Source organism: Ranitomeya variabilis, chromosome 1 (genome assembly GCF_051348905.1).
Source record: "Ranitomeya variabilis isolate aRanVar5 chromosome 1, aRanVar5.hap1, whole genome shotgun sequence".
NCBI classification, from domain to species: Eukaryota; Metazoa; Chordata; class Amphibia; order Anura; family Dendrobatidae; genus Ranitomeya; species Ranitomeya variabilis.
In genome coordinates, this window is record NC_135232.1 from 729236206 (window position 1) to 729253569 (window position 17364).

A 17364-nucleotide genomic window follows, 5' to 3' on the forward strand; every position below is an offset into this window, starting at 1 on the left:
ATAAATGTCAGTTTTGTAAATCCCGTAAATCACAGGTGACCAAAATCATTAACTCCCCCTTTCATCTATATCTGGCCCTGACCACCATGATTACTTCTTCCACCTGCACTTTGTTTCTGCAGATTGTAGCATATAGACAGTTTTGGCTGATGGTTTTTACCCAACTCTAAACAAACCAAATAGCACACTGCACTGTAATAATGCCACTCCCCATTGCCACATGCCAATTTTGTGTCCCCAAACTAATACCACCCACGTTCTACCTACAAACTGTTTTAGTAACTCTAGATTTCCAAACAGTTATAGTACTCTCTCTCTCTATGCCGTCATACAATAAATGCCTCCTTTGTAACCCCTGCAGAATTTATGTCCCTTTTGTGCCTCATTACAAAAATGATGTACCCCTCTGCGCTGCCTTACAATAAATACATCCCCATTTTTGCTCCCATAAAAAAATAATGTCACCCTTTAGGCCCCATACAATAATTAAGTCTCCTTTTATGCACCAATACAATAATAATACCATCTTATTGCTTCCATACAGTAATAATCATGCCCTCTTTGGGTCAATATAATAATACCCCTCTTTGCCCCCACACAAACGCATTTTCCCCTTTCTGCCTTCACTGTGTCATATTAATGATGGCTCATTATTGCCCTCCTGTGCACCAGTTATCAGTTTAAAAAAAAAAAAAAAACTAACCTTGCTCCCACGATGAGCTGTAAAATCCTCCTTCTTCCAACTGCAGCCATCAGGCATCATTGCGGCACCTTACTTCCGCCACGCACTTCGAGCTCCAGTAGGACGCTAGCTTTAAGCAGCTGGCGGCACATCAGAGTTAGTGGTGGAGTAGGGAGCTAAAGGGCTCTCTGCTCCTCCAGTTATGACCTGTATATGCATCATGAGAAGATGGAGAGCACTAGTGGTTACCTACATGGATTGTCCAATTAAGACTTATGTATGTAATTTCATGGATGAGAAAATAGGAGAAGAAGACTAATTGGGTCTCCACTGGACTAATGGCCAACACTCTGGGGTCCAGTAGGCCTTTTATTTTTCGGATTACCATTCTGTTGTTTGGAGGTTCACAGTGTCAGTCTCATGTTCTTCTTTACTTTCCATTTTCTACATTTATACCTTAATTAGAGAACGGGAAATAGAGGTGCGACAGTCAAGTGACAGCTGTTCCCTTCCTTGGGATCAGCAGTGATGCAGTGTTTGCCTCTCCGGTCATCTCCTGGGGTGGACGGACCGGAAGTGGTCAGATAAATATAACCGTTAAATAAAATATGTGACAACATATAGAAAATGTAATACTTTATTGAAGAAATGTTTGGCAGAGAATCATTCTTGGGGGTTCAAGACTCTTCCAGTGAAGAGAACACTTTTGGCTTTGTGATCATACAATGAAAAAATAAAGGGACGGTTATATTTCACTTCAGTGGGAAGCATCATGGGAACTCCCTCAAGCGCTGTGACGCCGGCCGCTTCCGTTCCATGCTCATTGACATTGAGCACAGCTTTATGAACAGCCTGCGGAGGTTGAGAAGAAGAAACTTATTGTTGCACATAGACTTAAAGAGAATCTGTCACTTGCTAAAAATAATGGCATTAAATACCTTGTAAAAAATCCCTGCTCTCTCCTGATTATTCTGCCCTTTTCCGTTTTGTGCTGCTTTGCTCCATTACATACAGTGGGTACGGAAAGTATTCAGGCCCCTTTATATTCTTCACTCTTTGTTTCATTGCAGCCATTTGGTAAATTCAAAAAAGTTAATTTTTTTTTCACATTAATGTACACTCTACACCCCATCTTGACTGAAAAATACAGAAATGTAGCAATTTTTGCAAATTTAATAAAAACAAAAATTGAAATATCACATGGTCTTAAGTATTCAGACCCTTTGCTCAGACACTCATATGTAAGTCACATGCTGTCCCTTTCCTTGTGATCCTCCTTAAGATGATTCTACACCTTCATTGGAGACCAGCTGTGTTAAATTAAACTGATAGGACTTGATTTGGAAAGACACACACCTGTCTATATAAGACCTCACAGTGCATTTCAGACCAAAGGAGAATCATGAGTAGTGTTGAGAGATACCTTCCGATATCGGGAAATATCGGATTGGATAGGATCGGACCGATACCCAAAAAATATCGGATATCGCCAGTTCCGATACCGGAAACCAATACAAGTCAATGGGACACAAATATCGGAATGAAAATAAACCCTTTCTTTCCTTGTAGGTTAATTCTACATGAAGGAAAGCAACTAAGAATAATGTAGGATGTATTGGGGGAGGTGGAGATATTAAAGGCATAGAGGTTTAGCCCAATCAAATGGAATAGCAGGAATTACATTTTTTTTTTAAGACGTTCGGAGTTGCAAAGATATTGCCCATGTTAAGCTTTTTTATATTTTGTCAGATATTTATGTTTCACTACTTCCATGCTCTTCACCTTCTTTTTTACTTCTCCCACACTTTCTCCTTCATCATCCTCAGCAGCAGCATCTTTTTCATCAACTTCTTCTTCACCTTATTCATCTTCTTCTTATATGCAAATTGCCTCTGCTGAAAAAAAGAGGACTTAACTCTATAGCGCCACCTATTGGAAGTAGCGATCCTACAAGTCACAATCAACCCTTTAACGAGTCGTGCAATATGACTTAGGATAAAAGCCAAATCAGTATCTCAATTCGCAGACACGGTGTTTCAGGCTGTTGGCCCTCGTCAGTGCGAAGCATGAGAACTGATTTGGCTAGGTGAGAGGCTCTGGAGTGGGGTCTAAGGGGTAACGTTTCTCCTTATGGAGAGTGACATACCAGCTGGCTTGTCAAGGTAAGGAGGCTTATTCGCCGTGCAATGCTCCTCTGGGAATTTAAATATGCAAATTGCCTCTGCTGAAAAAAAGAGGACTTAACTCTATAGCGCCACCTATTGGAAGTAGCGATCCTACAAGTCACAATCAACCCTTTAACGAGTCGTGCAATATGACTTAGGATAAAAGCCAAATACTAATAATAATAAATAATAATAATAAATAATAAATAAATAATAAATAATAAATAAATAAATAATAAAAGCTAAATACCTTGACAAGCCAGCTGGTATGTCACTCTCCATAAGGAGAAACATTACCCCTTAGACCCCACTCCAGAGCCTCTCACCTAGCCAAATCAGTTCTCACGCTTCGCACTGACGAGGGCCAACAGCCCGAAACACCGTGTCTCCAAATTGAGATACTGATTTGGCTTTTATCCTAAGTCATATTGCACGATTCGTTAAAGGGTTGATTGTGACTTGTAGGATCGCTACTTCCAATAGGTGGCGCTATAGAGTTAAGTCCTCTTTTTTTCAGCAGAGGCAATTTGCATATTTAAATTCCCAGAGGAGCATTGCACGGCGAATAAGCCTCCTTACCTTGACAAGCCAGCTGGTATGTCACTCTCCATAAGGAGAAACGTTACCCCTTAGACCTCAAAATCTTCTTCACCTTCTTCCTATTATTTTTTTTCTTACATTCTTCATATTCTTCTTATTCAACTATTATTCTTCTTCATATTCTACTTCTTCATCTTCTTCATATTCTTCTTCTTCATCATATTCTTATTTGTGACAGGCATTCCTGTAGTTGTTATCTATAAAAGTTTGAAGATTACACCTTCCATTCTGCCTGTCACAAAAGATTTACAATAGGATTTGTCCGCGTTCAGTTTTGCCTGCAGCAGCAGGTTTTTTCCAGGGGCACCACGAGGAGGAATGGACTCACCTCCATACATTGCTTAGTCTTCTGCTTATAATTTAGATAATATCTTTTGCTCTGTTTTTTAGTCTTATGCTTAATGTTCTTCTGCTTTTTGTTCTGCAGCTTCTTGTTCTTCTGCTTCTTGGTCTTCTGTGTCTTGTTCTTCTGTATCTTGGTGATTGTCTCCTTGTTTTTTGTCCTTTTGGTCATCTTCTTGGTCTTCTTCGGGGTGGTCTTCAGGGTTGTTGTCTTCGGGGTCGTCGCCTTCTTCGGGGTGGTCTTCAGGGTCGTCATTTTCGGGGTCTTCGTCTTCTTCAGGGTTGTCTTCAGGGTCATCGTCTTTAGGGTCATTGTCAGGAAGATCCAGAGTGATTACCAAAAACCATTTCAAAAAGCTTGAACTTGGAAATGTAGCAGAAGGTACAAGAAGGCTGAGGAACTGCCGAGAACCAGCTGACGGTGCTGGAACCCGGATGGGTAGCCGAAGGTACAAGAGCCAATGGAACTACCGAGGACCAGCTGATGGTACTGGAACCCGGTTACTAAGAAGGAGGTACCTGTGCCAGAAAGCACTACCAAGGACCAGCAGACGTTGGTGGAACTCGGATACCGAGAAGGAGGCACCTAATCCAAAGGCACTGCCTGGAACCAGCTGATGTTACTGGAACCCAGGGGGACATATTCAAGATTGACTTCCAAAGAACCAGCTAATGGTACTGGAACTCATATTGGCAGCAGGTGGTACACATGAAAAAAAAAGTTGCAAGGCCTCGAGCCGGCCGGAGTTACCGAAACCCACAGTCCTACAGGGGGTGCTTGTCCTATTGGCACTACGGAACCAGCCTTCATTGCCGGATCCTGCAGCCCACATAGGAAGCAACTAAACTGCAGGCACCATAGAGTTGCCTAACCCGACCGCAACACAACAGGACAACGTATTGGAGGCAAAGTGATGTTGACACTACCCGGAAAAAGCTGGCGTGCTGGAACCAGTCTGGGCAGCAGGGAGTACCCGTGCAAAGGCACAGCCGGGAAACAGCTGGCAGTGCTGGAACCCGGATGGGTAGTAGAAGGTACAAGAGCCAATGGAACTACCGAGGACCAGCTGATGGTACTGGAACCCGGTTACTAAGCAGGAGGTACCTGTGCCAGAAAGCACTACCAAGGATCAGCAGACTTTGGTGGAACTCGGATACCGAGAAGGAGGAACCTAAGCCAAAGGCTCTGCCTGGAACCAAGCTGATGTTACTAGAACCCAGGGGGACATATTCAAGATTGACTTCCAAATAACCAGCTAATGGTACTGGAACTCAGATAGGCAGCAGAAGGTACACATGAAAAAAAAAATTGCAAGGCCGCGAGCCGGCCGGAGTTACCGAAACCCACAGTCCTACAGGGGGTGCTTGTTCTATTGGCACTATGGAAGCAGCCTTCATTACCAGATCCCGCAGCCCACATAGGAAGCAACTAAAATGCAGGCACCATAGAGTTGGCTAACCCGACCGCAACATTGTATTGGAGGCAAAGTGATGTTGACACTACCCGGAAACAGCTGGCGTGCTGGAACCAGGCTGGGCAGGAGGGAGTACCCGGGCCAAAGACACTTCTGAGCAGCAACTGGCAGTGCTGGAGCTCAGAGTAAATACTAGAAACAGAGTGTAGCCAGAGGCCTAATTGGAGCAAGTTTAAAATTTGTAGTAGTGTGAATGTGGACAGAGCAGGAGAAATTGCCAGACACACAGCAGGGGATCAGCTGATGTTACTGAACCCCAATAACACAGGAGCAAGTTTTGACTATGCAGACGGCACTTCTGAGCAGCAACTGGCGGTGTTGGAGCCCAGGGTAAATACTTGAAACAGAGTGGAGGCAGAGGCCTAATTGGAGCAAGTTTAAAATCAGTAGTAGTGTGAATGTGGACAGAGCAGGAGAAATTGCCAGACACACAGCAAGGGATCAGATGACGTTACTGAACCCCAATAACACAGGAGCAAGTGTTGACTGTGCAGATGGCACTTCTGAGCAGCAACTGGAGGTGTTCGAGCCCAGGATAAATACTAGAAACAGAGTGTAGCCAGAAGCGTAATTGGAGCAAGTTTAAAATCTGTAGTAGTGTGAATGTGGACAGAGCAGGAGAAATTGCCAGACACACAGCAGGGGATCAGCTGACCTTACTGAACCCCAATAACACAGGAGCAAGTGTTGACTGTGCAGACGGCACTTCTGAGCAGCAACTGGCGGTGTTGGAGCCCAGGGTAAATGCTAGAAACAGAGTGGAGGCAGAGGCCTAATTGGAGCAAGTTTAAAATCTGTAGTAGTGTGAATGTGGACAGAGCAGGAGAAATTGCCCGACACACAGCAGGGGATCAGCTGATGTTACTGAAGCCCAATAACACAGGAGCAAGTTTTGACTGTGCAGACGGCACTTCTGAGCAGCAACTGGCGGTGTTGGAGCCCAGGGTAAATACTAGAAACAGAGTGGAGGCAGAGGCCTAATTGGAGCAAGTTTAAAATCTGTAGTAATGTGAATGTGGACAGAACAGGAGAAATTGCCTGACACACAGCAAGGGATAAGCTGACGTTACTGAACCCCAATAACACAGGAGCAAGGGTTGACTGTGCAGACGGCAATTCTGAGCAGCAACTGGCTAGAAACAGAGTGTAGCCAGAGGCCTAATTGGAGCAAGTTTAAAATCAGTAGTAGTGTGAATGTGGACAGAGCAGGAGAAATTGTCGGACACACAGCAGGGGATCAGCTGATGTTGCTGAACCCCAATAACACTGGACCATGTGTTGACTGTGCAGACGGCACTTCTGAGCAGCAACTGGCGGTGTTGGAGCCCAGGGATTACAGTAGAAACAGAGTGTAGCCAGAGGCCTAATTGGACCAAGTTTAAAATCTGTAGTAGTGTGAATGTGGACAGAGCAGGAGAAATTGCCGGACACACAGCAGGGGATCAGCTGACGTTACTGAACCCCAATAACACTGGAGCATGTGTTGACTGTGCAGACAGCACTTTTGAGCAGCAACTGGTGGTGTTGGAGCCCAGGGATTACAGTTCAGGTGGTAGAAACAGGAACACAACAGGAGACCTGGATACTGTTATCAACCAGTTATTTAATCTGGAAGAGGACTGGCAAATTCCTGCGAGATCCAGGCCTTGTTCATTTTCAGGAAAGTAAGCCGCTCAATGTTATCGGAGGATAGTCGCATGCGACGGTCTTTTAGTACACTATCTGCGGCACTAAAGACACGTTCCGATAATACACTAGCAGCAGGGCAAGCTAGCACCTCCAATGCATGCTGGCTATGCACTGGACATGTATCCAGCTTAGAGACCCAAAACTTGAAGGGGGAAGAGTCGTCTGGGAAAACACTGAGAGGCCAAGACATGTAGTCTGTCACCATCTGATGTAAACGTTGCCTCCTGCTGACTGGAGCCGTCTGTGATGGTGTAGACATTTGTGGCGGGGACACAAAACTTTGCCACATTTGGGCCATACTGGTCTTGCCTTGTGCTGCGGCGCTGCTTCTGCTCCCTTTTTTTACTTGCAGAGCTTCCTCTACTGCCTCGACGCACTGAGCTCCTTTGTAAAGCACTAGCAGCACAGCTCTCAGGTGGAATGGAAAACATGATGGAATGCACCAGTGTGTTTTGGTACTCCCGCATTTTATGCTCCTGGTTCAACGGTGTTAGGAGGCTTTGTAAGTTGTCCCGGTAGCGAGGATCTAGGAGGATGTACACCCAATAATCAGCCATGTTGAGAATGTGGGCAATGCGGCGGTTGTTTCTCAGGCACTGCAGCATGAAATCAACCATGTGCTGCAGACTGCCAACTGGCAAAGAAACGCTGTCCCCTGCTTGAGGCGTCATCTCTGCCTACTCTGAATCACCCCACCCTCGCTCTACAAACTGACTACTACTGTAGAGCATTGTGTACCTCCCTCCTCTGGACAGATGTCTTCCCCCTCCATTGACTCCTCCTCATCCTCCTCACAAAGGGTCTCTTGCCTAGGCCTTTGTGAGGAACCACGTTGCGCAGACTGTCCAGAAGCAGATGGCATTTGTGACTCCTCATCCTCCACCTCTTCCACAACCTTCTCCCTTAGAGCTTGCAGTGTTTTTTCAAGCAGGCAGATAAGGGGGATAGTCATTCTGACTAGTTCATCATCTGCACTCGGCATCCGCATGGAATAATCGAAGGCACGCGAATCGTGGCAGATGTCCTTCATAAAGGCCAACTGAAGTGTGAACGGTGCACAGTGCGACTTGTTTGTGCCTGATGCAGCTGGTACTCCATTACTGCTGCCTGCTGCTCACACAACCTCTCCAACATATGTAATGTTGACTTCCACCTGGTGGGTAAGTCACATATGATGCGATGTTCCGGAAGGCGGAATCGGCGTTGCAGGGCTGCAAAGCGCGATCTTGCCATTCTGGAACACCGCAAGTGAGCGCACTCTATGCAGACCTTGTGCAGCAGTGCATCAAGATCCGCATAGTCCCTCAAAAAACTCTGCATGACCAAGTTGAGCACATGTGCCAGACATGGGATGTGAGTGAGGTTGCCTAGGCCCAGAGCTGCCACCAGATTTCGGCCATTGTCACACACTACCATGCCTGGCTGGAGATTTGCTGGCACAAACCACACGTCGCTGTGCTGCTTGATGGCATTCCAGAGCTCCTGCGCTGTGTGGCTTCGATTCCCCAAAGAAATTAATTTCAATACGGCCTGTTGACGTTTGAACACGGCTGTGCTCATATCGGTCATAACAGGTAATCGTTCACGGGTCCATGTGGAGGTAGACTGTGACGGCTCCTGCAGCGCTGATTCAGAGGAACTGGAGTATGAGGAGGAGTCAATGTGTACAGACTGGATTCCTGCAATCCTTGGAGTTGGCAGAACACGTACAATGCCACTCTCAAGATCTGTACCCGGCTCCACAACATTTACCCTATGGGCAGTGAGGGAAAGATATAGTCCTTGTCCATGGTCACTGGTCCAAGCATCGGTGGTCAGGTGGACCTTGCTACTGACTGCGTTTAGTGGCGCATGTATAATTTTTCCCTCCACATGCTATTGCAGGGCAGGGACGGCTTGCCTGCTGAAATAAAAGCGGCTGGGCACGTTGTATTGTGTGACTTCCAATGCCATGAAGTTACAGACGGTGTCAGTCTCCACGAGCCTGAATGAGAGCATTTCAAGGGACAGTAGTTTTTCAATGCCAGCATTCAGAGCCTGTGCTCGGGGGTGGTTTGCCGAGTATGGGCGCCTTTTCTCCCATGCCTGTGCTACCGATGGCTGTAGACTGGCCTGGGAGTGTGAGGATGACAGGGAACGTGGTGCTGTGGGTGGAATGACACTGTGTCTCTGTGCAACAGTGCCAGAGGTTCTTCCATGGCGATCCTGTGAGGAAGCCAAACCAGCTGTGTGTGAGCTGGAGGAAGAGGCTACAACACAAGCTGAAGAGGTGGTAGGTGGCGCTATAGGTTGGCCTAGGTCTTCAGTGTGTCTTTGTAACTCCACCACATGCTTGGTCTGCTGTTATGGACCTGGTGGTTAGGAGCACCCGGAATGACCTGATGAGTAAACTAGAAATTGGAACAAGCTCTGGGAAAGTGGGAACTCTGCTGACCGCAAACCCTACTCCTATCACAACACACTAGAAATAGCCGTGGAGCGTACCTAACTCTCCCTAGACGCCTCTTCACAGCCTAAGAGCTAACTACCCCTAAAGATAGAAATAGAAGCCTAACCTTGCCTCAGAGAAATTCCCCAAAGGTAAAGGCAGCCCCCCACATATATTGACTGTGAGTTAAGAGGAAAGTCACAAACACAGGAATGAAACAGGTTTTAGCAAAAGAGGCCAGACTTCACTAAATAGTCAGAGGATAGAAAAGGAAACTATGCGGTCAGCACAAAAAACTACAAAAACCACGCAGAGTATGCAAAAAGACCCCCACACCGACTCACGGTGTGGAGGTGCAACACTGCACCCCAGAGCTTCCAGCTAGCAAGGAAATATCATGATAGCAAGCTGGGCTAGAATTTAGCAGTACTAAGAAATATATTCAGGCAGTAGTAACAACAAATGAACTAGCAGGGACTTAGCTTCTGCTGGAGTAGACAGGTCCTCAGAGAAGTCCAAGAGAGATCTGAACCAATACTGATACATTGACAGCTGGCATGAAGTAACGATCTGAGTAGAGTTAAATAGGGAAGCCAGACTAACAATAAACGAGGGCAGCTGGGAAAGCAAACCTCAGAGACCAGCAGTTCCGCTCAAAGCCACCAGAGGGAGTCCAAGAGCAGAACTAACCAAAGTGCCATTAATGACCACAGGAGGGAGTCCGAGAAATGGAATTCACAACAGTCCGCACATGTTTCCACATATTTGTGGTATTGAGGTTGCTGACACTTTTCCCTCTTTTCACTTTCTGATTACACAGCTTGCATTTGACAAAGCAAATGTCATCTGCAACTGTGTCAAAAAAGGACCAGGCACTGCAAGTCTTGGGAGTGCCCGTTTTGGGTTTTGGAAGAGGCATGCTCCTAATGGGTGCCGAAGTGGAGGCTACAGGCAACCGAGTCTGCCCCCTCCCTCTCCCTCCTTTTTTGGCCATTCGGGGAATCTCTTCCTCAGAGCTGCTCCCACCACCTTCCTGTACCTCACGCCATGATGGGTCAAGGACCTCATCATCTACACTACCCTCTTCAAACAACTGCTTCTCCTGGGTAGTCTCGACAGCACAGTACGCACCAGAAAGTGGCACCTGCGTCTCATCATCAGATGCGTACTGAGGTGTGCTGACCATAGGCCTGGCCCACCCGCCTCTTCAGATTCAGAGAGACAAAGCTGTTGCGCATCACTGCATACAACCTCTTCTTCAAATTCTCGAATGCTGCTTGGCTGGCCCCCTCTATCCAAGCCAACAGATTCAGAGAACAGAAGCAGAGATGGCTCCTGTCCAGGGCTCTCTGACTACCTGGGCAATTTGGCAGGTGGTGAAGAGACAGAAGGGTGCTCTTCAGTGTTCTGGACCTGAGAGGATCTGGAACTAATTGAACTCGATGCGTTAGCTGCCATTCATCCGACAATGGCTTCAATTTGTTCGTCCCGCAGCAGTGGGGTACGACAAGCTCCTACAAATATGCACATAAAGGACTGTTCCCTGGTAAAACTGGGGGATGCTGAGTCACTGGTGCCTGCAGCAGGCACAGAATCCCCACGTCTTCTCCCTGCAGAAACTCCACGCCCACGACCACGTGCCTTACTCCCTGCCTTCTTCATCTTGGTAGACTGATAAAGATAGGCAGAAAAGGGATTAGTGTGCTTATTCCTGAACAGCTGCTAACAGGTATAAGAAGCACCAATTTTAGAAATTGTGGACTAGACTTTAATATGAGCTAATGTGGCCTACACAACTGTAAAGTGTAGTGCTTGGTGAACTTTATTAACTTTTTTTTTTTCACAAAAAGACAATGGATGTGCCCAAAGATGTAAAACCGATAGTATCACAAACTTTTTGTAGCTATTACAATGCAGGAAGGTAACCTACAATGCAATAGATGAGGCTCCAAAAAATAGGCTAATAATAATCTGGCTGGGACTGCAGGGCACAAGCCAGCAGAAAGGCTCCGCTATCTACTCCTATATAGTGTTTGCAAGCAATCTAGCTGGATACAGATGGAACCACACTAATAGGAGAAATCAGGAAAAATGAGCAGCACTAATGCAAAAAAGGACAATGTATGAGGCAGTGATGCACGCTGAGCAGACTACAACCGGAGGTGGCTGCAGAACACACTACAGCGTGAGCTGCACTCACACACAGAGACCTCACAGACAGTCATGGACAGTGCAGAGAACTGTGCACTATCGCTGCAAGGCTGCAGAAAGGCTCCTCTATCTACTCCTTCATAGTGTTTGAAAGCAATCTAGCTAGATATGGATGGAACCACACTAATAGGAGAAATCAGGAAAAATGAGCAGCACTAATACGAAAAAGGACAATGTATGAGGCAGTGACGCACACTCAGCGGACTACAACCGGAGGCGGCTGCAGAACACACTACAGCGTGAGCTGCACTCACACAAAGAGTCGTCGCCGACACCCGTGAACAGTGCAGAGAACTGTGCACTGTCGCTGCAAGGCTGCAGAAAGGCTCCTCTATCTACTCCTATATAGTGTTTTCAAGCAATCTAGCTGGGTACGGATGGAACCACACTAATAGGAGAAATCAGGAAAAATAAGCAGCACTAATGGTAAAAAGGACAATGTATGAGGCAGTGACGCACGCTGAGCGGACTACAACTGGAGGTGGCTGCAGAACACACTACAGCGTGAGCTGCACTCACACAGACCTCACAGACAGCCGTGAACAGCGCTGCAAGGCAAAAGAAAGCTTCTCACACAGCGGTTGCTAAAGTAGCCTGGGTAAAGTGTTATGATCCGGTGACCTTGGAGCCGCATGAGAGACTTTCTCAGGAGTAGGTGGTACCTGTACTGACCGCAAACCCTAAACTAACACCACAACTAGAAGTAGCCGTGGGATGTACCTAACACGTCCTAGACACTTCGACACAGCCGGAGGACTAAATACCCCTATAGATGGAAATGGGAATTCTATCTTGCCTCAGAGCAGAACCCCAAAGGATAGGCAGCCCCCCACAAATATTGACTGTGAGTATAAGAGGAAAAACACACACAGGCAGAAAAACAGGATTTAGCAAAAGAGGCACTTCTAGCTAAATAGAAAAGGATAGGACAGAATTCTAAGCGGTCAGTATTAAAATCCTAAAAATATCCACAGCAGATAATACAAATATTCTATATCTAACTAAAGACATAGAAAGTATATCTGCATCTCCTGAGAATCCAGCATGACTGAAAAATCCAAACAAAGTCTAAGCTGGACAAAAACACAATGAATTGCACTGAATTGCAAAGCACACTGCATGTGTGCACAGAGACAAAAACCAGACACTTATCTTAGCTGAATTGGCAGCAGGGCATGAGGAGCCAGAGAGAGATGCAATCCCTCCAAGTACAATGGACAACTGGCATGGACTCATGGATCCTGCACACCTAAATACCTAATAGAGCTGCAATCAGCAGAAACACCTGCCTGGATTACAACCCCAAGACAACTGTACTACCACCAACAACCACCGGAGGGAGCTCAAGAGCAGAATTCACAACAGTAAAGCACAATAAAGCAAATCGCTAGCTCAAACTGTCCCTCAGAGTCAGAACAGCAGCGTCCTGTCCCTAAGTAAATTCACAGCAGAGTGAACCCAAAATGGCGGTGGCGGCTTTTATAGTACATCATGACATCATTTCAGAAGCCAATCACAGCCATGCCATTAGTTAACATGCCTAACATGCATAATAGGATGTGCCCACACTTCTTAGGATTCCTCATTGGCTGAATAAAATCAAACTGGCTCATTGCATTATGGGAACTTCCGATTCCGGTATTCGATATTCTAAAACTATCGGAACTCAGTAACGGAACTCTGATACCGCGAATATCGGTCGATACCCGATATTGCAGTATCGGAATGCTCAACACTAATCATGAGGTCAAAGGAACTGGTCAAGGAGCTCAGAGACAGAATTGTGGCAAGGCACAGATCCAAGGTTATAAAAGAATTTCTGCAGTACTCAAGGTTTCTAAGAGCACAGTAGCTTCCATAATCCTTAAATAGAAGAAGTTTGGGACCAAACTGAGCAATCATGGGAGAAGAACCTTGCTGAGAGAGGTAAAGAAGAACCCCAAGATCACTGTGGCTGAGCTCCAGAGATGCAATAGGGAGATGGGAGAAAGTTCCACAAAGTAAACTATCACTGAAGCCCTCCACCAGTCGGGCCTTTATGGCAGAGTGGCCCGACGGAAGCCTCTGCTCAATGCAAGACATATGAAACACCGCATAGAGTTTTCTAAAAAAAAACACTTGAAGGACTCCCCGACTATGAGAAATAAGATTCTCTGGTCTGATGAAATGAATATAGACCTTTTTGGTGATAATTCTAAGGGGCATGTGTGTAGAAAGCTAGGCAATGCTCATCACCTGCCCAATACAATCCCAACAGTGAAACATGGTGATGGCAACATCATGCTATGGGGTGTTTTTCAGCTGCATGGACAGGAGGACTAGTTATCATTGAAGAAAACATGAATGTGAGATATCCTGGATGAAAACCTCTTCCACAGTGCTCTGGACCTCAGACTTGGCCAAAGTTTCACCTTCCAATAAGAATAATGACAATGACCCCAAGCACACAGCTAAAATAACAAAGGAGTGGCTTCAGAACAACTCTGTGACCATTCTTGACTGGTCCAGCCAGAACCCTGACCTATACCCAAGTGCATCTCTGGGGAGACCTGAAAATGGCTGTCCACCAACGTTCACCATCCAACCTAATGGAACTGGAGAGGATCTGCAAGGAAGAATGGCAGAGGATCCCCAAATCCAGGTGTGAAAAATTTGTTGCATCATTCCCAAGAAGACTCATGGCTGTACTAGGTCCAATGGGTGTTTCTACTCAATACTGAGCAAAGGGTCTTTATACTTATGACCATGTGATATTTCAGTTTTTCTTTTTTAATAAATTTGCAAAAAATACTACATTTCTATTTTTTTCAGTCAAGATGGGGTGCACAGTGTACATTAATGAGAAAAAAAATTAAATGGCTGCAATGAAACAAAGAGTAAAAAATTTAAAAGGGTTTGAAAACTTTCCATACCCACTGTAGATATTCACATTTTTTGCTTTTGGAGCCCAGTATGTGAAATCTCTGCTTCCAGTGCAACTGGACTTTTCTCTAAAGTCTTCTCCCTCCAAGATGCTGCCAATCACAGCTAGGTAGCATCTGAGACAGCTAGATGAGATGTGATTAGCAGAATCTGGGATTGAGGGGTGAACCCTTTCTATAATGAAATTCCCAGTTTAACTGCAAGCAGAGAATTCACATATTGAGCTCCAGAAGCAAAAAAAATGTGAATATCTTTTCAATAGAGCAACGCATCACAAAACAGGAAAATGTGGCAGAGGGCACAGGAATTTTACAAATTATTTAACTAAATTTTTTGAGCAATTGACACTTCCTCTTTAATATATAGGTTTATTAATAGATAAAACTTACCTTAGAAATCTTTACATTGGCTCCTTCGGTGATACCTGATAGATCAGCGCTGTCAGAGAAAACGTCAACTACGCCCATCTTGCTTAACGTTTCTTTGAGGTCGACCGTACCAGTGATGGAGAATTTTGGGAGTTGTAGGTCCACAAAACTATATAAAATGAAGAGAAACAGAATTACAGATGATATATGGCCTGTGCACCTCATGAGATAATGTGCAGATGCTTCATAGCATGGAAACCTCTTAGCATGGACCTCTTCTGTAATAATACAATATCCCTGTCCTCTCTGGTACATGTCCCTACACCTGTCTAACCTCTCTGCCTATGCTTACATATAGTGGGTGAATAAGTTTTTGATCCCTTGCTGATTTTGTAAGTTTGCCCACTGACAAAGACATGAACAGTCTATAATTTTAAGGGTAGGTTAATTTTAACATTGAGAGATAGAATATCAAAAATAATTTCCAGAAAATCACATAGTATAAATTATATAAATGTATTTGCATTTTGCAATGAGAAAGAAGTATTTGATCTCTGGCAAACAAGACTTAATACTTGGTGGCAAAACCCTTGTTGGCAAGCACAGCAGTCAGACGTGTTTTGTAGTTGATGATGAGGTTTGTGCACATGTCAGGAGGAATTTTGGTCAACTCCTCTTTGCAGATCATCTCTAGATCATTAAGATTTTGAAGCTGTCGCTTGGCAACTTGGAGCTTCAACTCTCTCCATAAGTTTTCTATGGGATTAAGGTCTGGAGACTGGCTAGGCCACTCCATGACCTTAATGTGCTTCTTTTAGAGCCACTGCTTTGTTGCCTTGCCTGTATGTTTTGGGTCATTGTCTTGCTGAAAGACCCAGCCACAACCTATTTTTATTATTCTGGAGGAGGGAAGGAGGTTGTCACTCAGGATTTTATGGTACATGGCTCCGTCCATTCTCCCATTGATTTGGTGAAGTAGTCCTGTGCCCTTAGCAGAGAAACACCTCCAAACCATGTTTCCTCCCCCGTGCTTGATAGTGGGGACAATGTTCTTTGGGTCATAGGCAGCATTTCTCTTCCTCCAAACACGGTGAGTTGACTTAATGCCAAAGACCTAAATTTTTGTGTCATCTGACCACAGCACCTTCTCCCAATCACTCACAGAATCATCCAGGTGTTTGTTGGCAAACTTCAGACGGGTCTGCACATATGCCTTCTTGAGCAGGGGGACCTTGTGTTCGGTACTGCAGGATTTTGAACCTTTATGTCGTAATATAGCTTACCAATAGGTTTCTTGGTGACTGTGGTCCCAGCTGCCTTGAGATCATTAACAAGTTCCCCCATGTAGTTTTAGGCTGATCTCTCACCTTCTTCATGATCAAGCATACACCACTAGGTGAGATTTTGCATGGTGCCCCAGATTGATGTTGATTGACATGAATTGATGTAATTTTGTATTTCTTCTATTTTCTTACTATTGCAGCAACAGTTGTCTCCTTCTCACCCAGCGTCTTGCTAAAGGTTTTGTAGCCCATTCCAGCTTTTTGCAGGTCTATGATCTTCTCCCTGACATCCTTATAAAGCTCTTTGGTATTGCCCATGTTGTAGATGTTATAGTCTGAGTGATTAATTGAGTCTGTGGACAGGAGTCTTTTATAAAGGTGACTATGTAAGACAGCTGTGTTTAATGTAGATAAAGAGTTGATTAGCATCATCTAACTGGTCTTTAGGAGCCAGAACTCTTAATGGTTGGTAGGGGATCAAATACTTATTTCTGCAAAATGCAAATAAATTTCTATAATTTATGCAATGTGATTTTCTGGATTTATTTTTGATATTTTGTCTCTCAATGTTAAAATTTACCCCTTTCTGACATTAGACGTACTATCCCGTCGAGGTGGTATGGGCCCGTATGACCACCAATGGGATAGTACGTCTAAGGCGATCAGCTACGCTCTCGGGGGGAGCGCGGCCGATCACGGCCGGGTGTCAGCTGACTATCACAGCTGACATCCGGCACTATGTGCCACGCAGCGTTCTGGCGGCATATGGAAGCATCGCGTAGGGAGGGGACTCCCTGCGTGCTTCCCTGAGACCCTCGGAGCAACGCGATGTGAACACGTTGCTCCGAGCATCTTCTCCATCCTCCTCCCTACAGGCCCTGGATCCAAAATGGCTGTGGGGATCCTTCCAGGTCCTGCAGGGAGGTGGTTTGCAAGCGCCTGCTCAGAGCAGGCGCCAGCAAGCCTCCTGCAGTGCCTGTCAGATCGCTAATCTGACACAGTGCATTGCAAAGTGTCAGATCAGCGATCTGAACTTTACTATGATGTCTCACACTGGGACAAAGTAAAAAAGTAAAAAAAATATATATTTACATATGTTAAAAAAAACCCTAAATAAATAAAAAATTATATATATATATATATTGTTCCAATAAATACATTTCTTTATGTAAATAAAAAAAAGCAATAAAAGTACACAT

At 45.2% G+C, this 17364-nt stretch overlaps 1 protein-coding gene across 1 annotated transcript in view; it reads right to left on the minus strand.

The window, feature by feature from the left end:
* Positions 1 to 1303: 1303 nt before the first annotated feature.
* Positions 1304 to 17364, minus strand: part of LOC143764306 (alpha-1-antitrypsin-like) — a 33099-nt gene continuing 17038 nt past the window's right edge. The window contains exons 4-5 of the mRNA XM_077249779.1: positions 14904 to 15051; positions 1304 to 1534 (exon numbers count right to left, since the gene is read on the minus strand). Of these exons, the coding sequence (XP_077105894.1) occupies positions 1346 to 1534; positions 14904 to 15051 (337 nt within the window). The 3' untranslated portion in view covers positions 1304 to 1345. The remainder of the gene's footprint in view (positions 1535 to 14903; positions 15052 to 17364) is intronic.